Below are 26,797 nucleotides of genomic sequence, written 5' to 3' on the forward strand. Positions count from 1 at the left end.
CCTAACCTCACAAAAGTCTAATGAAAACATCAGCATCCCTCGATGCCAGAACATTCCCATCCCTCAGTCTAAACACAGCCCCGGTCCAACAAACTGAGGCACCCCACGCTAATGCCTTTTAATTGGCTTATGACCTAATTAACAGAAAACAGAAAAATCCCCTTCTCAGATAAATACCTTCTTCTGTGTCAGCAGCAAATCATTGTCATTTATAGTTTTCAGAACTTTTGAGTTGTATATATATATATAAAACTCTTGATGAGTCCAGGACTTAGTGAATTCCTGAGCTCTTTTTTCATTAAGAACTGCTAATTTGAGCACGTGATTCCAGCTAATTATTAATTAACTTGTGATCCTCCAAACGGCAGGGCAGACTCTGGGAGGCACACAGCGTGCCTTTCAGCCTGCTTCAGAAACGCGGTGATTTCAGAGCACCGTGAAGTGACAGTGCGGAGCAGTCCTTGACTGTCGGCTAGGTCAAGTTTTGGGAAGTTCCTGGGTGGTTTGGTGCATTTCTCTCCCGGCTCTCTGGAGGGGGAGCCCGCAGGGCAGCCCCCGTGTAGCGTCCTGCAGGAACAGGATCAGCCTTTACCCCTCGGGTGGGTGTGATATGCTGGTCCGCAGGTGCCTCGGGTGGGTACAGCCACTGGGCCCGGCCGACGTTGTTCTTTGCTGTCACTTTGGCCTTGCTGTCAAGGCATAGAGAAGCATTTTATTCACTGTGGTGTATCGTTTTCAAACCTTTGGGTTGAACAGATGTCTGGTTTAGTATTTCACCCTCTGTAAAGGGATCCATTTTTAATGTTTAAGTGAAATCTATTTAATTACTTGAAACACTTCCTATTTTAGTGCTATTTTATTTGATATTCCAATAAATCTGTTGCAGAAATTGTTTTTTACAGGCATGGTGTAGTACTTAGATATTGCTAGGGGCTTTTTTTTTCCTGGCTCTTTTTCCCGTGCTGGAACGTCTTTTTTTGGGACCCGTGAGTACACCGGTGGGTGCCTTTAAGCACCTCCACGGAGGGGCGCGGCCTGCAGTACCAAACGGAGGGACCGAAAATGATTTTATTGGCACGATTACGGTCCGGGCGCGTCACCGTAAACGTCGGGGCTGCCAGGCTCCTCTCTAACGCCGCACGCCCCGCGCCTACCAGCAGCCCCCGCACCCGCGGTGAGGGCCGCTGGGGCCGCCTCCGCGCCGCCGAGGGGAGCACGCGGCAGCAGCGCCGCCAGGGGCGCGCGCGGGGCACCGGCCGGAGAAGGGCAGCGTGGGGCGGGGGGGGGGGGGGGCACGGCCGGGACCTCCACACCCAGCGCCCGCGGCCCCGGTAACAGCACCGGCCCCGCCACGACACGGCCCGGCCTCGGCCCCGGCCGCCGCCGCCGCCCGCTCCCGCCGCCAGCTGCGGCCCGCGGGGCGGGACGCCTCCAGATGCGCCGGCGACGCTGCCGCCACGCTATTGGCTCCTCCGCGCCGGGCGGTGCTGCCCATTGGCGCGGCGGCGGCGCCGGTGATAGGCGGGAGGCGGTGCCGGAGGCGTGGCTAACCGCGCCCGCCCGACCCACCCCCCGGCCTGCCGCAGCGGCGCGGCGCGGCCCCATTTCCCGATGCTGCCGCGGGCCGCAGCGCTGGCGCCGGGCGCCTCGCCGGGGCTCGGGGGCCGCTCACCGCCGCCGCCCGCCGGCTTCGACGACGACGAAGAGGAGGAGCCGCCGCCGCGGGGCCGGGCCATGGCGAGCGGCGTCGGCGCCGCCGCCGCCGAGAGCGTCCCGCGCCGGGCGGAGGCGTCGGGGCCGCAGGCGGAGGCCGCGGAAGAGCCCGAGGGCGGCAGCCGGCGGTGGGGCGCGCAGCACGCCGGGGCCCGCGAGCTGGCCGAGCTCTACTCCCCAGGTGAGGGCGGCGGCGGCGGGCTGCGCCCTGCGGGGCGTCCGGGGAGGAGGGCGGGTGATTCCCCTCGGGGGGCTGCGGGCCGGCTCCCTCCCCTCAGGGGCCGGGTACCTCTCCTCAGGCCCGGCTCTCCTCGCCCCCGCCGCCGGCCGCTCTGAGGCAGCGCGGCCCCTCCCGGCGCGGCTTCGGGGAGCCCCGGAGGAGCGGGCCGGGCCGGGCCGGGCTGGGCCGGGCCCTGCTGGGCGAGGCGGCCCGGGGCTGTCGGCGGTGGGATGCCGCGTGCTGGCGGCCCCGCGTCGGTCTGCCGCCCGCCCTCCTCTCGGCCTGGGCAGAGCTGGGGAGCGTGGGTCCTTAAAGCGGGTCTAAGAAACGGGCCGCGCTGCCGGGGTGGAGGTCGTCAAACTAGAAACGGCCCAGAACGAATGCTTTCCCCTTTAAAAACGTACGGACAGAAAGTTAACCTTTCCGTCCAAAAGCAGGTATACAGGTTTGGTTGCTGAGCAAGGTAGCAAGAGAAGCGTTCGCTTCAGAACATCTATTCAGTGAGCTGCTCTGAGATGCCCAGTCCTGGCAGCTCGGGAAGGGGCGGAGGGGTGTTTGAATCTTTGTTTTGGTCTTGTCTTCCTGAAGCTTGCTCTTTGTCAGAGCTCAACGAAGTGACAGCAGCTATTCGGTTATGCTATGGAAATAACTGGAAACTCCTTACAATAAAATACATCACTTATTTTTTGGCTCACAGTGTGAGCAATGCTAGGTATTCTTGCCATTGAATTCCTTCACAGGTGAAGGATTAGGAAAGGGAAGACACATTTTCAGCATCTCACAGTGTCCAGCAGGTCAGCTGAACAGCTTAGCTCGCATATTCAAGGCAATTACTGGAAAAACAGGTGTTCTTACTTGTACAGAGCCAAGTAATGATAGGAGAACAAAGGCATTAGTTAGTTTCAGTTTTCTAGACTGTTGAGGGCAAGTCTGCTCATTTCAGCTTGTATTGGTCATCACTTCCTTGCCTTGAGAGAAGGTGGTGTGTGACGTCTTTCAGCTGATCTAGATATGCAGTTCTGATCCAGGCTGTGACTGATTCTTGTGCTTTACAGAAGAGCAGTCACTAACTGTACTATTGCATTGTGCTCTTGCTCATAAGGAAAAGATTTTCCTCCCCAAACAACTTGCCACCCTTACCTTTAGCTGTAGATGGAAGTTTCAGGGAAGTCTGTGAAGTAGTATATGCATAGTGATATCTATCAGCAGTGAGCTGTGATAATAGATGTGCAATTTTTTTGTGGCATTACATAAATAACTTACATAAACATTGTCAGAGTATGTGTTACGGTGGAAGCACATGATGTGGAAATACTGAATTCTTATGAACGGGGATCACATGTAATTGTGCAGAGTCAATATGACTCTTGAAGTGTGTACTTTGTGGCTTTGGCGCCTTAGGCCTTCATGTGGGACGTACTTTTAAATTTGAGTGCTCTTTAAACACAAGTTACTGGTGCTGACTCTGCTCCTTTGACTGATTCACCTTCCCAGCCTGTCGAGAGCTGGGGCTGCATTTCTCGACTCGGATATCTCCAGACAGTCGTCTTGGCATCCCTATGTTCAGAGTACAGTGGTGTTTGCATAAACTGAACTCGTGGGACTTGCTAGGAAGGAGCCTACTGTTTCCTGCAGTCAGCTAATTGTTCTGTGAGGATCTGCCCACTTAGCTCCTCTAATCAGGCTGTGGGTTTCTTATGCAGGAAGTGAGTGTTAATTAACTCTTTCTTTTGTTACTCCAGGGATCTCTTTATAGAATCTCCCACATTGTGACCTGATGCTGTCTTGAAATATGCTTGTTCTTGTGTCTTAATTTAATTTTACAATTCTCTCCTCTGCTACCGCGGAGGATGTTAATTTATAGACTCATGGCGTTTCTAGAACAAAACTCTGAACTGTAAAAGTCTTTGTTCACACTTCTTTAAAATATTGCATTGTAGGCACATTGGGGATAATACTGATCCTCCTTTGATGTTCCTAGTTTCCTTTTCATTGCATGGTATAGTTGAGAAGAAGGACTTGATTTAGCATTTAGGAGGAGTAATTTGATCAGGCAGTAGGTCAACACAGAGGAGTAGTAGGAAGGAAGCTCCTGTCTTGAACACATGCCAGACATGTGAGTATGCCTCTGCTCCTGTGGGAGGACATGCGCCTCGCGTGTAGTCCTTCCTGATTGTTCCCCTGCATGTTGCTTTGCCTCAAACTCGAGTGGTGCAAAGTGTATACGGCTGCAGGAGGGAGTGGGGGATGGACTGCAGGGTTAACTGCTCTGGGAAGCCCTGGGCAAGAGACAGCTGTGCTGACTGGCCCCCTAAAATAGGTGAAGACTGACCTGTCTGCTGCTGAGCATGTTAAGAGCTAACTACAGCCAGGGCCCTTCTGGGCCAAGGTGGCAGCTCAGATCTCCTTCCTGGATTTAGGCATTAAAGGTCTGTTTCTGATGCCTTAATCCGTACAGGTCTTGCACTGAGTGTTCCCTTGCTCTCAGCATCAGTGCCTTGTGAGGATCTAGCAGTGCTTGACAGGCAGAAGCTTTCTGCTGCTGATCTGAATATTCAAAGCATTACCATACTCTGATGTGTCTGTTCTCTTTTTATAGGCAATAAATGAGGTTTTTGTAGAGGTACGAAGTAGTACAGCAAGAGAGAATTTGTGCCAGTTCTTTCTCTTTGCTTATTCTGTCTCTTGCCATCTCAGAATGGCTGAGAGGTCGCAGCCTTATTCCTGGGAGCAGGAAGGCAAAGACAAGAGCAGGAGTTAAGTAAGCAAGCTTAAGAAGTATACTTGTGATGTTAGGAAGGCAATTCTAGGGCCACCAAATACAGGATGATGCTTTTTCCTGTTAGTACAACAGCTTTATTTACAAGCTCTGAGATTTTAAATGTTACAGATCATAAGGTGATTTAACTACAGGGCATCTGAGACCAGAAATTGGCTCCCAGATTCAGCCATACCAGCAACACTGAATATTGAATGAAATGCAAATATGAAAAAAGATGTGATGCAGAGGAACATTATGCCAGCAACCACAGGGGAAAGGAAACTAGGACAATGAGATGATGTCTAATTTGTCCCTGTTATTTGGGCAAGGGCAGAGGGAAGGGGTTAGTAGTGGCTTGGGGAAGGGGAATGTCATTTAACAAAATACGCACAGCTCCCATGGATAAATAAGTTTCTGTTTCAGTTCCCTGTCAGACAAATGGAGTGAGTCATCCAGGCAGTAGAATAGTCTGTCTGTATTATTTCAGACTTTAAAATGTCCCATCAGATAAAAGTAAAACATGTTTTTTTCCTTTTTTTTCCAACAGGAAAGAGACTACAAGAATGGATCTCTGTCATCTTATGCTTCTCTCTTATCTGTTTCAATTTTTACAATCTTCTCTTCTACTTGCGACTGGAACACACACCCTCTGTTATTGTTGGGATATGTAAGTAGGAACTGTTCACTGCTGTGAACAAGGCAAGACTGTTGTAATGGTGGAAACAAATGTGTGATCTTTTAGGCTTGACTTATTGGAAAGGGAGAGAGTCGTTTGTGTGTGTGTGCAATTGTAGTGCCTCTGAAACTGAGACCACCTGCAAAAATTGTTACTGCTTTCTGTCTTTCATTTCAGTGGCTTTGCAGTATCTCAAAGGTGAAGTTTGTAAAGTAGCTACTTACGTTTGGTGTTCTTACGTAGTCATTGCAAGTGTAAGGACTATTGAGGAGGAGAATAGCTGTCAGGACTGTCAGAGTTGGAAACAAAATACATTGGTCAACAAAAATGTTTACAAGGACTTTTCAGAAAGCAAAAGCCCAAGAGAAATCTTACAAAAGGTGTTTCAGGCATCAAACTGGCTTGATTTCTTGGGACTGGTAACTAAAAACAAGTATTTTAGAGTATTATGTTTTCATGTCAGGATGTAAAGTTTGGCCTTTATCCTGAATGATGACTTTTTTTCCAGCAATATAAGAAAAGTTGCAGCTTTTTCTTGTGGTAATAAAAGTGACTCTTGGTCTCTTAGGATTTTGTTTGATTGGAAGCATAGACAAGCAAACTCAGTCTCATATCTTTGCTTTAGTTGTGTAGAGGTATTTAAATTGGCTGGATCTTGGCAGTACAGAGCTAGCTGGTCTAGATGCAGTGTGAGTTGGTGATTTCACCTTTTCGGTGAAGGAGAGGAAGAACTAGTAAAGGATTCTAGTTTGATGCTGTGCAGCTTTACTGATAGAATCAGAAATTGCATGCAATTAGCTGAAGGAAAAACTTGCCTCAGAATAAGCTGGGGGTGAAAAGGGACTCCGCAGCATTCGTTACATCATTCAAAGCCTAAACCTGTGTACAACTTGAACGTTGCTTAACACTCAGCAAAATATATCAGTGTTTACCTGAGTTTTGTGTTATTAGAATAGTATTGAAAGGCTGTTGCACAGAAACTTTCTTGAGAACAGGCAGAAGAGAGGACAGTGGAGCAGGCTGAGCTGAAGCAGGTGGTCATCTGTGGCTGACTCAGTCTGTTGGCATTATCTGGGCAGCAAATGTTACTGGTAGCTGTATGGTCGTGTATGTATGTGTGGGAGGGGATGTTGGAAAAGGAAAGAGGATTAAATTTAGAAATCGGAAGAGTCAGATCTGCAAGGCATACCTTTCATAACTTTCTGGTAAACTTCCAATATGGGATGAGAGAGGGAAGAGAATAGTAACTCAGCATTTCACCAGTTGTCTGCTGTACTTGCGATGCATATTGAATGCAATATTAACTTCTTGTGTTGGGTGTGTATAAATATTTACATATTTTTATATGAATTGCCTTTTTAACTGAAAGGAGAACAAATGGTGTCATTCATTAGGACACTGTATAAGCTACCTACAGGTGTTGAGCTTCCATGCTTTATAATAAAAGTAACTTTTCTATAAACTGTGTGAAGTCTTGTATGTTTTAGAAGAGAATGGTACTTGTTTATAATCACTGTTGTAAATTGCTAATGATTTAAAAAAAAAAGAAGCAAAAGCACAACAGCAGATTCAAACAGTGGTATATGATAATTGCTATGAATTTTTGCCAAAGCTGAGAAGTGGCAATTCCTGATGGCTGTTTAAAGGTTACTGGCTTTGTGTTGGGGCTAAGGGGGAGCAGTGTCCTCCCACTATGAATCATACCAGCTCAATTGGGCTAATTTAGTCTTGCCTGCTCTCAGCTGATGAGGTGGAGGTGTTGGGAGGAATGGAGAAGAACATGGCATGAGAACTGCTCCATTATGATGAGGACAGATGTAGACAAGAGAATCAGTAATGATGGTTAACCTGTAGGGCAATCTGTTTGCAGCTGGCTTTCATCTCAAAGTTAATATTGATAAAAGCTTGAGTCCTCTGATATCCTGGTTACCAGTTTAACTGATAAAGCAGCCAATTCGCTGATAATATTATTTAAGTTGTAGTGAATGATTAAAGTAGCAGAATCTGGATTCTGTGTAAATAAAGTAGTGTGGAAATAACTGATAATATGTACAAAAATAAGTGCAATAAAATAATAAATGCTGCACGCTATCTTGTTTTGCTGTCTTCCTTCGATACATTATTTCTCCAGGTAAAGTGTGAATGATGTCTATAATTCCCAGTGATGATTAGGTTTTATTAAGTTCTGTGAAACTCATCTCCATAAATGTCCTGATTCATAAATACAGCATGCAGTACAATGGGTAAGAAAGGGAATATTGAGTCACAGACATTGTCAGATGTGTTCCTATGGAGAGCTTTCCTGAAGCTTAGATTGGAATATTGACCTTTGAGTTGAGATCACAAAATAAACATTCTGCTAATTAAATACATAGCTGTTGATCAAGTTCACATCAGTTCTTTGGAAATCTGAAAGTGATCAGTGATCCCATGGGCTGGATCTGATCTGCTGCACAGACTTGTTAAGATGCATTGTTGGGACCCCTGTGTACTCTTATGTAAATATATATTTTGTTTTAAGAAATAGGGAGTAGTTTGAATCTTCTGCATCATTTCACCTAACTTAAACCCTATATCTATAACTAAAGGCAGTGTTATATCTTCTTTTTGCATGCCTTTAAAGGCACATGTAATTGTAACATGGGTAATACTGTAAATACCTTAACCTAGAAATTCTTGGGACAAAAAAGATCTGATCCTCCTCTTGCTGGCAGTCTGAAAGCACTCACTTCCTTGTGTGATGTGAGCAGGCAGTCTGCTAAGAAATGAACTCATGTGGCATGCTGTCATTTACTGTGCTGAATCACCTACGGGTACTCATGCTGTGGAGTGAGGGGAAACTTTATGGCGTTGTTTTAGAATACATTTTGAGCTGGGTTGTTTTCTGCTGACTAAAGATGATCTTGCTGGAAAGGAAAAGGCATGCTAGTCTCTTGTCTTCCAGGCTAGTTTAGCAGAGATGAGGCAATTCCTTTCTCCTCCTCACTATCAAAAAAAAAAAAAAAAAAAAAAAGAGAGAGGGCAGAGGATGGATTTATTTTGTTGTTTCTGTGTTAAATCCAGTCATGCCCTATTCTGAGTATCTTCTGCTGCTGAGGTGCTATGAAAATTTTCCTCTTCGTGCAAGCTAGCAATTATGCAGATTTGAATTTAGTATTTTATTTGCATGCACATGGTTAACTCCAGGGCAACCTTGGTTAGGAAGGCTGGGTGTGATGGAGGTTTAATACCTGCATTTTTTTCAGCTGCAGCTGAACTGTCCTGCTGCAGTGGGACACCACCCTAGCAGTACTGCAGAACCAGAGCGGCCTCTGCCACTGTAATAGAAGCTTAGTAGTGCTGGGGACAAGGCTGGCATAAGTATTACTTGTGTGATAAGCGGAAAAGCCTCACCAAAACATGTAGGATTAGGCTTGAAAGCTCTTATACCTTCAGGTGAGTTTGTGGTGTTCAGCATGTTATTCAATATACATGAGTTGTGTATATATAGGTGGTATATTAATAGCATCTAGATAAAAAGTTTGGCAAGTTACACCATGGATTCTGGTTTTCATTTTTGCCTCCCTCGTCATGTCTTCGTATAGGGTTTTAAAGCCTTTTTTCCAAACTGGTTGACTTGTTTCTGACATTTGACTTTTATCTGCAGCCACGTTTGTTCTTAATAGATACGGTTTATTGCAGCCTAAAAAAAAAAATCAGTTAAGTTTGTGTTGTAACCTCTTTATATTCGTAAGAACTGCCCCACGTAGGGCAGATATCTTTAGAAACATCTCGTGACACAACACAAGATAAAATTAATCATTGCTGACTTGAGAGATGGGAAGCTAATTTTTTAAACCTGTTTGAGGTACATGTTTCATTATAGCAGATGTTGTGGGTTAGCCAGAGAGAGTGTGCAGAAAGAAATCGCTTAGTTCACTTTCAAAACAGAAACTTGTTCTGATCAAGGCCTAAAACCTTTTTGTTTCAAGCTTGAGTAGCTCTGCAGAGCTGCACTTGGTTAGCTGCTTTGCAGAGCCAATGATGAGTGTGTAATACATATGAAAGCTCTGGCACACCTTGGAGTAAAAGCACTCTAGAGACCATCAACGCTTTATGAAATGGACTGCTGTGCATGTGGATCAGCCGCTTCAAAGTCCTGCTGCCCTACAGCAAGAGACAGAACTGTGACGATGTCACTTCGCTTTGGATTTACTTTGTATGTTAAAATGAATTTCCACTTGAAATTTTGATTTAAAAGGTCCTTGAAATTACACCAGGGAAACCTCAGTTAACAAAGCAAAATTATCCTTAACTTCATTGTTGGTCCAAATAAGCCAAATCCTTGTTGCCTGCTGTCTTACCCCCCTGAAGTAACTATCAGTTACTTCATAGCTGTAGGTAACTGTGTTGTCCATCCTAAACTGTATCATCTCTTAAAGATGGAGACTCCACAAGCTGTGATTAAATAGGCAAAGCTTTGATTCTATGTTTTGTTACACTTTGTATTGCACAAATAAAATTGCATTGCACTGACACAATTTGTATTATATTGTCTTCTGTTGATCCATTTTGTAGTAGTTGTGTGTGTAAACTTAGGAGCTCTAGGCCTTTCTGGCACCAAAGGATGCTGGAGGCTGTTGGTCTTGAAAGTGGAATTACAGAGTGCAGTTGCTGGTTTGCACTCAGGCAGGTGGTGTTGGCACCAGTCGCCTGTTCTTCATGTAACTTGGTTTAGGGGACGAACTTCTCAAGCGTGCTAGCAGCTGTTCTCGGGCAGGGTGGGTGAAGGCTGTACCCTGATGGGGTAGAGATGAGCCCTTCTCCCTGCCTGAGACTGCTTACCCTGGTAGCGGAGTGAAGCTGGTGGTACGGCCCCATCTGTGCTTTCCCACTTGTGTGGGCAGTGGATGTGCTATTGCTCTTTATGTCAGCAGCGGGGTCTGGGACAAAGAAAGCTCTGTGTGCTTGCCGAGTTGTCGGGGGCTCTCTTAAAGTTGCAGGGGACTTTGGCTCCAGGATTTAAGAACTATAGGTCTCAGTGGCCCTGATTCGCTCAGAATAGTGCCTCTTGCACTTCAAAACACAAACACATGTTGGAGTGTTGCCCTGATGGAGTGGGTTATAGCAAGTGGCATGAGAGCGATCAGCTTCGGTGAGAGAGTGCAGGCCTTGAACAAAACCAGCATTAAGACTGCTTATGTCCCCTGCCAGGCAAGCGTTCAGGTATTAGTCCTCCTCTGGGTGCCACCTTGCATGCACAAAACTGCCCGGTGCTCCCAAGAGCTGAGCTCACCCTGCTTCGTTCCTGGGAGCACTTGAAATGGATGAAACCAGAGGATTAGTTTGATTAGTCATACTAATGGAATTATTGGGTTTTTTTTTTAGTGAGGGAAAATTTGCTCTTTGTTATCATTTAGTATCCATTGTTCTCCATTCTTTTAAGCACTTTCTTCTGGGGTCGCTTAATTGCTTTTTCTAGTAATGTATTTTCGGGGAGAAGTACACACAATGGTACTTTTTGTTTAAGAACCTGAGGCCTAGGTAAATTTGTCAGGATTTTGTCATTTAAATGTGCCAGGTGCTTCGCAAGCACTCCCATCAGCTGGAGGAATAGTAGGAATAGCTTACTTTGTGCTAATAGACTAAGACTAAAGACATGAAAATAAAATTTGGCAGTTCCTATCATTAAGTTTATCAGGTAGTGATTCTTAGCCAAGTCGTGCTTTTTGGTAGATGAGTATTTGCTTTAGGATCTGCTGCTGTTCAGGGGAGATGATATCCTGATTCCTCGGGGATCTCCTTTTACTGGTAGCTTCTGGCAGTGTCACAAGCTCCATGGCTTCTGCCCTGAGGCTGGTGTTCAGGTCTGTCACAGTTAGAGTTGAGGTGAGAGATGTGGCCCGTTCTCAGGTGGCATTGCTGGGAGGCAGCGGGTTATAGGGCTTTCCCATGGCGGGGAGTAACTGGAGCATACAGGGGAAGGAGAAGAGATGTCTGCTGTATCTTGCAAAATAAGCTTGTGTGACTTAGGATAGACTTTTCCCATCTCTGGAGTGCGTGTATTATAGACATAGCTTATTTGAAAACCCAGTTATAATGTAATGTAACTACTATATATAATAATACATAAAATATCCAGGCTCTTTTATTTCATAGTTCAGCTGTGTTCTCTGCTTACTTGTACTGTTAGGTTCAGTTCTGACTGAATGTTTCTCAGCTTTAAATAGCCAAAATTATTAACTCTTCTTTTTTGCTTTTATGCTGCTACACTTTTTATAGTTGTTGAAATGTTCAGGGATTATTTTCGTAGCCTCCGAACTTGCCACAGTACCAAACCCCTGCCTTCTCTGTACTGAAAGCTGCTAAATGTGGAATGCAGATGACTCAGGCATTTTATTTTTATTTTATTTTTATAAGCATATAAGTAAAAAACTGCTGTCACTTTAGCATATTGATTTTTTAGAAACCAATTTTCCTGTTGTGGAATTAGCCACTCCTCTGAGTCTTTAGTGCTCGAACTAGTTCGTACAGTCACTGATTAAAAGTGGCTGTACTTCTCAATGATGTTGCACAATAGCATCACGTTATTTAATAACATCTTATGCTGGTTTGTGTTTTTTTTTTCCTCCAGAGACTCTAACTGAATTTTTACAGTAAATATGAAACTCTATATACTCTACTGTAAGGCTTCTGGGTTATAATTTGAGAACTCTATCTATGCAAAGCCAGGCTTACACTTGGCTCTGTAAAATTTCAGTGAAGTACAACTTTTTGTTGGAAACATGCAAAATAGTTTTTCTCTCTTGAACACCTTGTACGTCAAATATCCCGCTCTCATTTGGCTTCCTTCCGCTCGTGCCTGGGAGCAGCCGGGTCGCAGGAAGTGATATGTGACTCGCTCACAAGGGAAGCCAGCCCTTCGTTAAGGTTGCAAGTTGTAATCTCTCAGTTTGGTACTTAAGCAAGGAAGAGGAGGAGCGGGGGCTTTTCTGTGACACAAACCCCTACATATTACCTGGTTTCTGAACAGAGCACAAGCGGGAGCAAAGCCATCTTGTGTTGGTTATATGTTTGGGCCAGTTGAGCTTCAAGCCCTTCGACCCACCGCCCGGCAGGTGACTTGGCTGCCTGGGTGCCAGCGGTTGTGCTGGGGCATGTCCCCTGACTCAGGCAAGAGGCACTTGCTTCCTCGGCCGTGTCCCGAGGGTGCTGCTGTGCCTGTAGGCATGCCTGCGCAAAGGATCACAAGTATGGAGTGGCTGGAAAAGAACAGCCATGCTAGCAAATGTGTATGTCAGTCATGTGTTCACTTACTTGAAAACATCTGCTACTGGTTGAAGTTCATTTGTACACCTTTGGTCCCCCTCTGTGCTAGGCCTTTTCTCCTGATTCAGCAGTCTACTTCCAAAACAAAGAAATGCTGGTGTTTTGAGCAAGTTCTACAGCTTCCTTAACTGCAACGCCTTCTTCCCCTCCTGTGTTTTTTAAGTACTCGCCTCCTCTTCAGATATAAGCTGTAGACGGGCTGATCCCACCACTCGACAGGCTGGAGTAACACTAATGTATTCGGAGCAGTATTTCTCTAATGCTTTATTGATCTTGCTTGTAATGTGTGTGAATCTACCATTTGCAGTTCATATATATCTATACTGTGGATATCCTGCTATTTCTGACTTTATGATTAACTCTTGATTCATGTTCAGGGCTGTCAATCTTATCTCACCCTCCCAACCCTGATGAAGGAGTATCAAGATCTTATACCACCTTAGAGAAGTAGCTGAACACCTGTGCCTTGGTTTTCCCATTTTAACTAAAGGCAGTGCTAGCTAGGTATATGAGAATATTGAGTTCAATTCACTGCTGTCTGATGTGCCTTCTGAGTCTGGAGACAGGTTGCAAACTAAGTGTTATGATGCTAGTCATGTCTAACCTTTGGTACAGTTTTTGCTCTTTTATTACAACTCCTCATACACAACTGCTGAAGAGTGAGCCAGCCCTTCTGCAATACAGCTGAAATACGGTTTCTGGTAGTTAGGTTTTTTTCAGATTGCCTTAGTATAATGCACTGCTTCAGGCACCCTTCATTCTTTCCTCTTAGCTTTCTACCAGCAGACATCAAAGTAACATGCAAAATATCAATTGAACTGTCAGTATTTTGCCTCTGTTTTTGTTGTTCTTCCCGCTGTTATTTCAAGCTCTGATAATGCAGAGTGCTGGAGGCGATGTGGGTTAATAGGGTGATTACCTCAGCAAGAATGGTATTTTAGTTGTTGTAAATCGAAATGTTGTTTGGCTATCTTCCCCCCGAATCAAGGCTGTTTGCTCTTTCAGCTGCTAGGTGCGGATATAAAAAGCTGTTGTGCTCCGCCCTGTCTCACTGTAGCTTACATGTGTGGTCTGAAACAAAAACAAGTGTGCAGAATTTACTGCTTAAAAAATAAGCTGTCTTCAGTATCATAAGGTGATACATAAAGGATGAAGTGTGTCCTTCTGTATTTAAGAGTTTGAGCCAACTAGATGGTGGATTCAGCAGTGGGGATTGATTTATAATATGAAAAGAAAGCCTTTTGGTGTAGTAACGGTGCCACACTAATCCTGATTTTATTTCTTCTCCCTTTTTGAAAACAAAAGATGAGGGAAAGGACTGCAGAGGTGAGGAATCAGCTAAGCAAAAGGTAACCACAAGGAGGGGTATATCTGAAATATGCTGTGCTGCATGCACTGTAGGTAACTGCTGTGCCCTGAAGATGGAGAGCATTTGATCAATAGTAACAGAACAACCTTGTCCTTTTTCACGATCTAAAAATTACCTGCTCTTTAGCAATCCTGCTAATGTTACAAGAACTTCATTAAACTGGACTGTCAAGGCAGCTGACTTAAGTATCCTGACTGGAGTAGGAAAATCAGGCAAAGTCCAGATCATGACCAGGGTAAATAAAAGTTGTGTGATTTATGGGGAAAGATGCGCATTTCTTGTTTTTTTTCCTGGCATATCTCGGATTGCTTTTAAGCTTCTGTGAGAAAGGGAGGAGTAACAAGATGCCTTGGAGTCAAAGCAAGGTGAACCAGTATAGCAACAATTTTAACTTTTGGTTTGGATTACAAGTGAGTTGGAATTGTCTTGCCTAACAGCTTACCAGGCAGAGGGGTACCTGTGCATCACAAAAAGCCTCAATACTATAAATGAGAAGCTGTGCTTGAAGAAAGTCTTCAGACACATAGAGAAACAAATGCTGGCTAGCGGAGGAGAAAGCCAGGAATTCTAGCTTCACAGACATCTGAAGAAGAGTTGGTGAGGTAGGCAGAGCAAAAAATCAATTTCCTGCATTGCCTCTAGTTTTGCAACTGCCTGCTGTTTCTGGTGCAAAGACTGTTACAATGGGTGACTTCTGTAAACAACCCGATTTTTGTAAATATCAGTGGGGAAAACTAGAGAGCTATTTTCCAGCCACTCTGATCTGGCCCTGTGATTACTTCTGTGGTTTGCATGGACTCAGAGGCTTCTCTGAGAACTGCCAGACATGCCAATAGTAAGTGACTGTGCTTTATGCTCTGAGCACCAAATGAGAGTAGGGAATTGCTAACTGAGCTGCTTTGAAACATACATTTTGAACACATAATCTTTGTATTCCTGTTGCTGTGACTCATTTAACAATAGACTGCAAGATCAGTATATAGTGCTTTAATTGGCATGAACTTTGTATATGATTTTGAGGGATTTGTGCTGAGATCGGATGCTATCAATTCCCAGGTATATCATATTTGCACAGTCTGCAGTAGCTATTTTGAAATCTGGGTCATGCTTCTACAGAATTCTTTTAACCAGACCTGCAGGTGAGAAGTGTGTGCTGCTTTCCCCTTTCAGAGCCTGAATGCTGGCTCCACAATCACCAAGTATGCTTGTATACATATTCACTGGGTGGTCGATCTCAGAAAAAACGAACAGAAAGATCTTTCTGATATTTTTATTAACCTGGAAGGATGGCACTGTGGTGAAAAAGGATCCCGATTCTTAGTCTGGTTCATTCTTCAGCAAATCTAGACTCCATCTAGACCTGGTTAATCCGTCTTGAAACGTGCTCAGAGCAAGATGTGCAGGCCTGAACTGGTACCTCCTGGTGTTTCTGTTCTTTGAAGGGCAGGGTCTGACAGTCTTAAATCCCTCAAGCGTAGAGGTCCCAAGGCAGTATCTCACTCTTTGCTTCATTGCTATAGCCACATTGCTATGCTGTATGCCACATTCCCCTGGCCTCCACATTAAAACCAAGGGAACTTCTTCGGCAATCTTCTCTGAATTTTCTTCATCAAAAGCATGAAGAGCCTGGCAGTAGAGCTCATGCAGGAGGGTATCTCACACTGTGTTGGAGACTTCATTACTGAAGGGGTTGGCAACCTGGGAGTCAGACGACTTCTTCAGGTGAAGAGTTATAGGTGTCTGTTAAACACTATCTGACAGATCTATGACTAACTGGAAAATATACAGCTGTTCTGATCAAATAACATGTCTTATGTCCTTACTTTTAAATGTCAGGATTGGCCAGAAACTTGGATAGATAGATTATCCAGAAATGAAGGCAAAAATGGGACGTTACGTGCGAGAACTGAAAATCGCCTTTACTTGACAACAGTTTTAAAGTTATTGTGGTTGGCAGCTAGAAAAATCTTTATACTTCTTGCAACAAATTCTGTTTAATGATGTATCTAACTTAGTATGCAAATATTGCAAGTGTACGGTGTCTCTTAAGAGAATCGTTAGCATGGTTTTGGGGGCCTTGCCTATAGCTTTGCAGATGCCACAGTCGTGGAAGTTGTTTGATGTTCCGATCTTATTTTGTAAATAGTATTGCTGTACCCAGGAGTGGCTTCTTAATTAGTGCTTATCTGTAGTCATTGGAGTTCAGTGCTTCTTGTTTACAGACATAAAGGACCAAGGGAGAAGAGGAAGGGTCTGCAGATAGTATTGTCTGTTGGAATGGCTTTAGCAGCTATTTATTTTATAGCCAAGTAATCTGTTAAACACTACTGAAGAAGAAGGTAGGCAGATCTAAGTGATTCAGTTCTAACTTACTAGTATTTTCCATACCAGCAATTGTGAAGAGTTGTCAAGCTCTTCTGTAGAAGATGGGTTAAACACAAAATCTTGCTATAGATTTAATGAAGATTGTAACTGCCCAAATGGTGTCTTGTTAACCTCTTTTTCCAAGTTGCCTGGCCTTATGTTTATTCAGATTGGGTAGATCTCATGTGGTTGTAAATATCTAAGAGGTAGATAAACAAGTAAACTTGTAAAAAGAGTATAAAATGTGAATACATCAGTAAAAATGCTTGTGTATATCTAACTCTCTCTCTCCTCATTCAAGTTGCAGGAGTTATTACGGCTGACTTTCTATCAGGATTATTTCACTGGGGAGCAGATACCTGGGGATCTGTGGAGCTACCCATAGTTGGAAAGGTTTGAGATTTTTATCCTTAAGCTAGAAAAAGTTAAGAAATACTTTTCTGAAATGCTTCTGGTATTCCCAGCTGTGTTGGACAGTGTATATAAACTGTCTCTTTCTTGCAGTCTTGCCATTGTAACCAGCTCCCCCACCTCCAGAACCCTCTGCTGCTAAATGGCATGGTATATTGCTGGTAAAGTGCCATGTTTACACTTGCCCTAGGTGACATGTGCAAGGTGACACTGTTCCATTTTATCACCTTGTTTAAGGTTTGCACACAGTTTTGCAATAGCAGTGTTTGCAAACCTTCCCAAGGTACTGTGGGAATGGCCTGTGATACCACAAGCATAGAAACCTGGCTAGACTAGTCTAGATCTTCAAAAAGGCCAATAAACACAGAGATGTGGCAAATTGTTCCTGTGGCTAAACTCTAAAAGCTGTTTTGTAAAACATGAAGATGCTTCAATAAGGAATCTTTATGGTTCTCTGTGCTACTGGCCCCTATTGTAAATGTAGTAGTGTTAGAATGGTGATGACTGAAGATTTAGATTTGAGATGTATAATACATCTGCAGCTACTATGGTGGGTTGACCCTGGCTGAACACCAGGTGCCCACCAAAGCCCCTCTGTCACTCCCCTCCTCAGCTGGACAGGAGAGAGAAAATACAACGAAAGGCTCACGGGTCGAGATAAGGACAGGGACGTCACTCAGAAATTATGGTCATGGGCAAAACAGACTAGACTTAGGGAAAAGTAATTTAATTTATTAGCAATCAAGTCAGAGTAGGGTAATAAGAAATAAAACCAAACAAATCTTAAAACACCTTCCCCCCACCCCTCCCTTCTTCCTGGGCTTAACTCCACTCCCAATTTTCTCTATCTCCTCCCCCCGCAGCGGCGCCGGAGGATGGGGAATGGGGGTTGCCATCAGTTGCTGCGGCTCCTTCCTCCTCAGGAGCAGGACTCCTCACACTCTTCCCCTGCTCCAGCGTGGGGTCCCTCCCATGGGAGACAGTCCTCCACAATCCTCTCCGGCGTGGGTCCTTCCCACAGGCTGCAGTTCTTCCTGAACTGCTCCAGCGTGGGTCCCTTCCCCGGGCTGCAGTCCTTCAGGCACAGACTGTTCCAGCGTGGGTCCCCCACGGGGTCACAAGTCCTGCCAGAAAACCTGCTCCAGCGTGGGCTCCTCTCTCCATGGGGCCACAGGTCCTGCCAGGAGCCTGCTCCAGCGCAGGCTTCCCACGGGGTCACAGCCTCCTTCGGGCATCCCCCTGCTCTGGCGTGGGGTCCTCCCTGGACTGCAGGTGGATATCTGCTCCACCGTGGACCTCCCTGGGCTGCAGGGGGACAGCCTGCCTCCCCATGGTCTTCCCCACGGGCTGCAGGGGAATCTCTGCTCCGGCGCCTGGAGCATCTCCTCCCCTTCCTTCTTCACTGACCTTGGTGTCTGCAGGGTTGTTTCTCTCACATGTTCTCACTCCTCTCTCTGGCTGCAGTTTCTGCGCTGCAGCAACTTTGTTTCTCCCTTCTTAAATGTGTTCTCCTAGAGGTGCTACCACTGTCACTGATGGGCTCGGCCTTGGCCAGCGGCAGGTCCATCTTGGAGCCAGCTGGCCTTGGCTCTATCAGACATGGGGGAAGCTTCTAGCAGCTGCTCACAGAAGCTGCCCCTGTAGCCTCCCTGCTACCAAAACCTTGCTACACAAACCCAATACAGCTACAAATGCCAGATGCTTAGTGGAGGGTGCACTGACTTCTATAATAAGCAATAATCTGTTTTTTAAAATAAACTTCTTCATGGCTACCATTAATTACTCCTCACAGTGCTCTATTAGAAGGATCTCTTAAAAAAAAAAAAAGTATATGGGATATTCCTTGTAATTATCCAGAAATACATGAACTAAACCAGCAGAATTAAGATTGTTGGTTTTAGGCTTATTTTTGTTCACCTTCAGTAGACTTAGTAGTCTTTGAATCCCTGTATCTGGACCATAGTTTAAAAAAAAAAAAAAAAAAGCACTGCAGGAACCTATGCACAGGACACCTTTGCATAGACTGTGCATGATGTATGTGTTTAAGGCAAACAAGTATATTTGTTTTACTGTCCCAGTCCTATCACCTTTGTTCTGTCTCCTCTGAGATTGTGTATTCAGATGTGATATCTACTCCTAGAGGAGACTTTTGTATAGTCTTTTTGACTTACATTGATTTGTCTAGTCATTTAACTTGCATTTAGTCTGTTAATGCTGTCATCTGTAGCCTATACAAAATGTTAGGCTGAATTTTCATTTTTTTTTTAGTGTTTTCTTGGTTTATGCTGCTTAGCAAGTGACTGGTATTTGTGAATTTCACAGGCTTATTTTGTCTGTGAAATTAAGATGCTGATGCCTTGGTTTTGAGATCTAGAGGCTAAAGGTCCTAAGTGAAAATTAAGAATAAAACTGAAAAGCAATGAAAAACTGGATTTGAGTCTGGGAACTGAATTGCTTTGCCAATGTAAATTGAACTATCTGAAGTGTTGTCATCTCAAAAGTTTGAATCCTGCTTACGTGCTTTGTACTATGGAACTCTCTTAAACTCTGTCATCAGATTTGAATGCATGCGAGGTTTTGGGGGTTTTTTTTATATTTTTCTTTCCAAGATCATTATTGAGCCATGGTGTCATGTTTATCAATTTGTTTTTTCAGGCTTTCATCAGACCCTTTAGAGAACATCATATTGACCCTACAGCAATTACCAGACATGATTTTATAGAGACCAATGGAGACAACTGCTTTATGACACTAGTCCCATTGGCAAACATGGCGTACAAATTTTTTTCTTTTTCCCCAGGTAAGTTGTTGCTTCTGACTTTTGCATCTTTAGCATTTTTGTTGATATTTAAATGAACATTTGTCTGTGTGAAGCTAGGAGAAATCAATGAATGCGAGATGACAAGTAATAGCTGTTGGAAGCACGATGCTCCTGGGAGGAGGGAAGGAAACTTTCTTCTTGAAGGTGGGGCAACTAGAAGGTGGGACAGCTAGATTCTCTAGCTCAGCAGAGAATCTGTGGCTGAAGAGTCTTGCAAAGAAGCATTAGAAGTTACAGTAAATACTCTTTTTGTAAGAGGGATCAAACTGTGTGCATATAGGGAAACTCATTGTTCTGAAGTGTATAAAAATGCTTCATCTCTGTGTAAAAGTACTTTATTTGCAAACTAGAAGTGCAAGAATTAAAGGACTAATTTAATTTTATAGATGGTAAACTCGGAGTTTGACTTCCTGTTTATGGCAAGTTGACAGACATTGGCGCTTACCAGCCTGTCCTGTGACATTCTGGAATTGCTTATGGCTCACTGGCTCTTGTGACACTTCTGCCAAAGCAGCTTTGTTGAGGCCTTTGTTAGTTCCTCCATCATCAGGCAGCTCTGACTAGGCAAGACGTCATTTTCCTAGTAGAGATTTACCTTTTCGTAAGTGGTATTTAAAGATACATATCTTGTTTTGCAGAGGCATTATGTGAAACATGTCCTTGGGAGTGTTATGTCTTTGCCCTTATCATCTTCATAACCATGACGAACCAGATTCACAAGTGGTCTCACACGTACTTTGGTCTTCCACGCTGGGTCATATTTCTACAGGACTGGCATGTTATCCTGCCACGGAAGCATCACAGGATCCATCATGTGTCTCCACACGAGACGTACTTCTGCATTACAACTGGTACTGCCATCTGGTTCATACTGCAAGCTCTCTTTAGTAGTCTAGTGCAGTTCACCTGGCAAGATGTAATTTAGTGACAGCCTCTAAAAGACCTAGAAAATGACATGGTGAAGTTAACTGTGCTCTTAGCCGCACAAGCTCTTAGCAAAACTGTAGTTGTTTTTGTTGCGTAAAAAATGTGGGGGGAAGATTTGTGATTGGCTAAAAGCTAACTTTCAGCCTGATAGGATAGTCAGTGGTACTGAGATCGATTGCACGATACCTTGGTAATCTCATGCTAGTAATGGATTTTGTTCATTAAAGTCTTAAAGCTGCTGTTCCTTCAAAAGAGCCTATCATCTCCAAGCGCAACTTACCTTGAATGCTCATTTCTAAGCAAGGCTTCTGGATTTTCAGCATTCATTCATTCTGATTTGGGGCAGAGGAGTGAACAGGCTTGCAGAAAACTGGCTTTAGGTTCCTCTTATATCTATATTCAATTTTATGCCCACTGTACAGGCAGGGTATACTCAGTCACCAGTGTTGCGCAATCCTGAATAAGTTATCAAATTAATGAAACAGCTGGAAATAAACCACTCTGGTTCTTCATTCTGTCATTGGCTTTGACCAACAGTTTATGTCGGTTTTGAAATCTCTGCCAAGGAACAAATCTAGTTCTGATAACCAGAATGTCATGTAAAAACATGGTACAGTTAAGAAGCGTAACTTGACAGATGATGGCAAAAATCTTGCCACCCGAAGAGCTTTTTTTCAGTCCTGTTATGTCCTGAAAGTTTAAACCTGACCATTATTAGCAGTCTTGGGCTAGTTGTGTTTTTTCTCATTAAAAAAACCCCAGCATGTGCTTCTGTTCACTCCAGGCTTTTTGTAAGTGTTCATACCGTACTAGCCTGGCATAACACAGCATGATAGATTGTATACTTGGATTTTCCAGTGGAGGAAAGTGTTTCTGCAGCCCTAATTCTCTTTCTTCTAGGGTAGAAGTGAGGAGGCAGACAGAAATACGCAATCAATACACTATTTAAAAGGGGCCTTTACAGAATAAAATAGGACTAGTTATTGTAATGCACTTGTTAGTGACTTAAGAGTAGACAGCCAAGTCCAAAGAATATACTTGGTTTCAGAGCTGACCTGTGTACCTAAATGTCTGCCACTGTATCATTGCCAGGGAAGGTATCAGATAATGGAGCTTTCTGGCATTCCCAGTGTTAAAGCTTTCGTACTGACTGCCATTTTTAGACACCAGGAAGGAGTCATCCATTCCTTGAGGGGTGATGGCTGTGTTAATGAGAATTGCATGGGCTGATTTCCTAAAGGGCACCAGTATACAGTGAGTTGAGTGGAGCTGCCGGATCGCAAGTGAGCTAGGGAAGGTCATGTCCAACTACTGAAGGTGGTTGAAAACAGCGCCTGTTTCAATAGGTTGTTAAAGCTGTAGTTGTGTCTGATTAGGAACAATCTAGCTCTCTAGAAATATGGTATTTTTCAGCAGTGAATATCCTGAACGTTCTCTCCCTTTAGTATTTCTGTCCCGTAATAGCTATACACATAGTCTAAGACATCACCAGCAAGAACAGTTGTTTTCCTTCTGCTGGCTGTGTCACCGCTGTAGGGATGGTACTCAAACCTGGCAGAGCTGGCTCTGCGGCAGCTTTCCCATATTCCAGTCTTGCTTGTGCTATCCTGCGTTTTAGCTCTGTCCTCTAACACGAACTGCTTCTGCTAGCTCAGTTTCCATTGTGGTAACAACTTCTTCATTCCTGCCTCTCCTTTGGTTTTGTTGTCTTCTGTTTTCCAGAAATGTACATGAGTGAAGTGTAACGTGTGCTTATGGAACAGTTCACCAAGTGTGGGATAACTAATATAACCCTGTGTACATCCATCTCTTCCTGGTTGTAGGAAAACTTCTACAGGGAAATAACATTTCCCAGTGCTGATTTCTTTTGGTTTTCCTAGTTTTACAATTGTTGTGGTTTAACCCCAGCCAGCAACTAAGCTCCCCCAGTGGAGGAAAAAAAAAGGAAGAAAATAATAATAATGGTAATAATAAATATAATAATAATAATAATAAAAAAAGAACTGGAATATACAAAACAAGTGATGCACAATGCAGTTGTTCACCACTCACCAACTGATGCCCAGTTAGTTCCCGAGCAGCAATCCCCCCTGGCCAAGTCCCCCCCAGTTTATATACTGGGCAGGACATCACATAGTATGGAATACCCCTTTGGCCAGTCTGGGTCAGCTGCCCTGGCTGTGTCCCCTCCCAAGTTCTTGTGCCCCTCCAGCCTTCTTGCTGGCTGGGCATCAGAAGCTGAAAAATCCTTGACTTTAGACTAAACATTATTTAACAACAACTAAAAATGTCAGTGTGTTATCAACATTATTCTCATACTAAATCCAAAACATAACACTACACCAGCTATTAGGAAGAAAATTAACTCTATCCCAACCGAAACCAGGACAACTATTTAATAAAACAGAGGCCTAAAGTTACTATGCAGTAAAACCCTGTGAAATTGCTTCTTTGTGCACTCTCTTATCAGTTACATGTAGTTAGGTTGGCATCAAAATACAGTATCAGAAAATCAAGTTAATGTGCTAATAAGTATCCTAAAAGTTGAGGCATAAAGCTCTTCTGAATTCAGGGTGAGGCCTATTAAGCCGGTGTGAGTTCCAGCCTCACAGTCTGTACAGTGCAACGTTTCTACAAAGCATTCAAAATACCCTAAATCTGTAGGCTAGGAAAGATGTATTAAATTCCTGTTGCATGCGGAGAGTGATGGCACTTACTGCCGTTTTTACATAAAATGGTAAAAGCCTGTCCCACATTACCCTGTTACAACCTTTCTGGTTACTGGGAAGCAGAAGCGCCCTGAGAGCAGAGTTGTACAGCTTTGGGAGTGTGCTGCTAGTGGTGCTGCTCTTTTAATTCGGGAAGTGTCCTATGTCAGCTACTGTTAAAGGCAGCATGGTATTACAACAAGATTTCCCCATCACAGGATTCATTAGCAATCAGTTATGAAAACTTTAATTTTGCCCAAGGTCACATTTAAGTACCTTAGAAATGAAAACTGATGTTGGAACTATCTAAACATGAGGCTTTGTTTAAGAAAAAACTTTGTTTTGTTTGCTGAGCCTTAGTGGTGTTTAGGTCCCAAACAGAAATCTTTATTTTTATTTTTTTTATTATTTCTTTTTTTCTAAAAACTGTGGCATTGATAATGTATTTGAGATTTTAGAGCCATGTTGTGTGTATTTACTTTCTTGCTGTACTACCTAATGAGAAACACAGGGAAAAGCTGAGCTGGCTTTGTTGATGGGGAAACTAATTGGGGGGAAAATAGCTGAAATTGTTGTGTTGGGGGTTTTGTTTGGTTCCTTAAATTTCAATACTCAAAGGTGCTACTAATACAAATGTCTTGGCTTCTAGCACAAATCATTCAGCTTGATGGTCTGTTTTCTGATAGCTTTGCAATGGCCATAGAGTAGCCCACTTCTGAACTCCCCTTACATTTACCTTGTGTTTCATTAAAAGAATGTTATGAAATAAACATTGTGAGGCATTGAACTTTGGGTGCTATGACAAACTAATCCTTTCCTTCCTTTGCAATCACTTAGGTTGGCTGAACTATCCATTAGAGAAGATAAGATTCTGGAGGTGTTTGGAGAACATTATCCAACGAGTTACTGGGGAGAAGCCAAGAGCAGATGATATGAAATGGGCTCAGAAAATTAAATAACTTTTGCCAGCCTTCTGCAATCCTTAACTTGTTGCCAATGTTGTTTTTAAAAAAAAAAAAAAAATAAAGCCATCAGCCAAATTCAAGACCTGCAAAGAAATAACAGACTCTAAAGCACAAACTAAAAAGTGCTAACACAGACTGTAATGAAAAGAACTAATTCTTAAAACAATACTTGAAATGAAGATGATTACTCTTACTGAGCACCTTTTTGTTTAGCCATGTCTGCTTACATCTTAGAAAATGCTTCATCACTGTATCTCATAAGGCTATCAGGCAAGCCAGAAGGCAGGACAGTCACTCCATTGGTACATGGTGGCATAGTAAACATGTGTTGTATCAACATTATTTAACACTTCAAAAATAGCTTGTTGCCTATGACCTATAGGGGGAACGGTGACAACAGTTTGTCACTTCATGTTTGAGTCCAAATACGTTGCATGAAAACAGTGTGTCAGAGTAATGGAAGCCTATAAAATCATCACTGTTCAATGCACTTAGTAATTGATAAAGTTAGAGCTCTGTCTTCGCTATCATGTTAAATCTAATTGATGTGATGTGGAACAGACTTTGAGAATCCCACTCCACCAGTGGGCCACGAATCCTCAAGTGTCTTCAGCTTCCCTTAAAATAAAATTGTTCTACTATCTACGTGGAATTGAGCAAACCGTTTCTGCATAAGCCTTCAACTTAACAAGCCTCTGAGGAGAGGGAGGGCACCCAGTACAACACATGCTCGCATTTGTTCATGTGGAGTGCTCGCTGATGAGTCTTCTATTAAGTGTTTCCTACCCTGACAATAAATGTTTAAAATAGTTCTAGCATTGGGCACATTGCAAATAGCTGTATTAAAGAGCTCAAGGTATCAAACTTGTAATGTTAGAAGGGAAATGTCAATGACTGGTATTTTGTTCTTTTTTTTTTTTTAAGGTGCTTGCTTGTTTCTGTAAATAATATAAAGCCTTAATCTCTTCTGGTGTAATGGAATAATATTTTAATGTGATGTTTGAATGTATATAATATATTTATAACAAAGCAGTTGGATAATACTAATCATGTTCGTTAAGTCTTGTTGCTGTTCTTCATTCATGCATTGTCAGCACTTAGTCCAAGAACCTGATCACTGGTTACAAAATGCTTCATGCTGTTCCAGCTACCTGAAACACTTCGCAGCCTGTTAAGTCTTGTTTAGGTTGAAATGATCAATTGTTTGTCAGCATTGTAGGAGCTTGACACTATATTATGCCAGACTTCAACAATTTTCAAGAAGTCTAAGTAATTCTGCTTTGGATGCTAAGGAGTAACTCTGCTGGATTGCAGGCGGAGAAGTTCCCGTAAGAACATCCAACAGGAACTTGATCAAGTTAATGTGATTTGCATCTTGTTTAATTCTTTCCTAAATGGAAGCTTAGTGATGGTCAAATCTAAGACTATTTTCCCTTCCCTGGCTGTAAATTGTGTTGAATTCAAACTGTCTTTCCCTGAAGAGCATGGTAAGGTGTTTTTGAGTCACAGGTTTAGACTGACCTTGATCTCAACTTCTTCAGATACGAAGGACCACAACTTCTGAAAGGGCTGGGACTTCGCAACTCTTCTTCAGTGGAAACTGCTGAATGCAGATGCATCTGAGCTGAGTACTGCAGATTAAAATCACAGTTGGTACCTTGGATACAAAATATTTAATGTGTTTAAATGATTCAGACCCTTGGAGAACTTTATAGCATTCCATGAAACTATTGTCTATTCCAGTTGTCACAGTCAATACCAGGTCTCTATGTAGCTTTGACAGTAAAGAATACTTCCACTTTAGTGGGAGTCTCAAAATGCATTTAGTTGAAATTGGAGGAGGAGGAAGGAATACTCCTTTAATGCTGTTGCTGTGGAAGATGGGTGTGTGATTTCATACTATGTTTGGTGAAAAGAGCAGATTTTCCCCTTTTTCTCCCACCCATGCTATCAAAAGCCTTGGCAAGGAAGGCCATGTGTAAGAACACACCATGTATAAGAACACAGAGCACCTGGGGGAGCAACCAGGAGGTTGCAGGCTTGGTTGGGGAAGATTGTTGCAAGCTGGCAGGTTCTTAGTTAATTATTGCTTACTTCTCCCAGGTCTAGGTGTTTAAGAGGTGTGATTCTGTGCCAAACCTGTTGGCTCAAAGTTGTTCCTAGAAGTAGTTTTGTCTCTACTTGTTTTAATTTTTCAGCACTGACTCTTTAGCTTTATATTAAAAAAAATTGAGATGTGAATATTAAATTTGGGTGGGAAGAAAGGTAACTTCCGCTATCATGGAAGTCAGCGTGGCGATCATTACTCTGAATCAGTGAAGTTAGATCTGTTAATATTTGCGGCTGAAACTTACTTTAAATTTCTTTGGCATAACAGGTGTGACAGGTGTTGAACTGAATATATGCTGAATGCTGGTGAGGTGGGGATGCAAACTGCCATGCGTCCCGAGCAAAGAATGCTTCTTCCTCTTCTCACCTTCCAGTGTGAGTGTCCTTCAGTTTTAGAGGTGTAGTAATGCTTAGGAAACAACATCAATTGCTGTGAGTACAAAGA

At 43.4% G+C, this 26,797-nt stretch overlaps 1 protein-coding gene across 2 annotated transcripts; it reads left to right on the plus strand.

Moving 5' to 3' along the window:
• Nucleotides 1-1,576: 1,576 nt before the first annotated feature.
• Nucleotides 1,577-25,913, plus strand: PEDS1 (plasmanylethanolamine desaturase 1). Of its 2 annotated transcripts, XM_052787903.1 has the most exons (6): nucleotides 1,577-1,894; nucleotides 5,242-5,361; nucleotides 16,713-16,804; nucleotides 19,478-19,622; nucleotides 20,282-20,494; nucleotides 24,116-25,913. In XM_052787903.1, the coding sequence occupies exons 1-6, from the start codon at nucleotides 1,612-1,614 to the stop codon at nucleotides 24,235-24,237; spliced, it is 975 nt and encodes a 324-aa protein (XP_052643863.1). In that variant the 5' UTR covers nucleotides 1,577-1,611; the 3' UTR covers nucleotides 24,238-25,913. The 2 variants fall into 2 exon arrangements, with proteins under 2 accessions (XP_052643863.1, XP_052643873.1); XM_052787913.1 differs by lacking the exon at nucleotides 5,242-5,361.
• The last annotated feature ends 884 nt before the right edge of the window (nucleotides 25,914-26,797 follow it).

This window comes from Harpia harpyja, chromosome 1 (assembly GCF_026419915.1).
Source record: "Harpia harpyja isolate bHarHar1 chromosome 1, bHarHar1 primary haplotype, whole genome shotgun sequence".
NCBI lineage: Eukaryota > Metazoa > Chordata > Aves > Accipitriformes > Accipitridae > Harpia > Harpia harpyja.

Bases quoted from the DNA above. Each gene is read 5' to 3' on its own strand.
- PEDS1 (XM_052787903.1), top strand. From the start codon at position 1,612: ATGCTGCCGCGGGCCGCAGCGCTGGCGCCGGGCGCCTCGCCGGGGCTC. The intron at 16,805-19,477 runs GTTTGAGATTTT...TTGTTTTTTCAG, and splicing joins AGCTACCCATAGTTGGAAAG to GCTTTCATCAGACCCTTTAG. The intron at 19,623-20,281 runs GTAAGTTGTTGC...CTTGTTTTGCAG, and splicing joins ATTTTTTTCTTTTTCCCCAG to AGGCATTATGTGAAACATGT.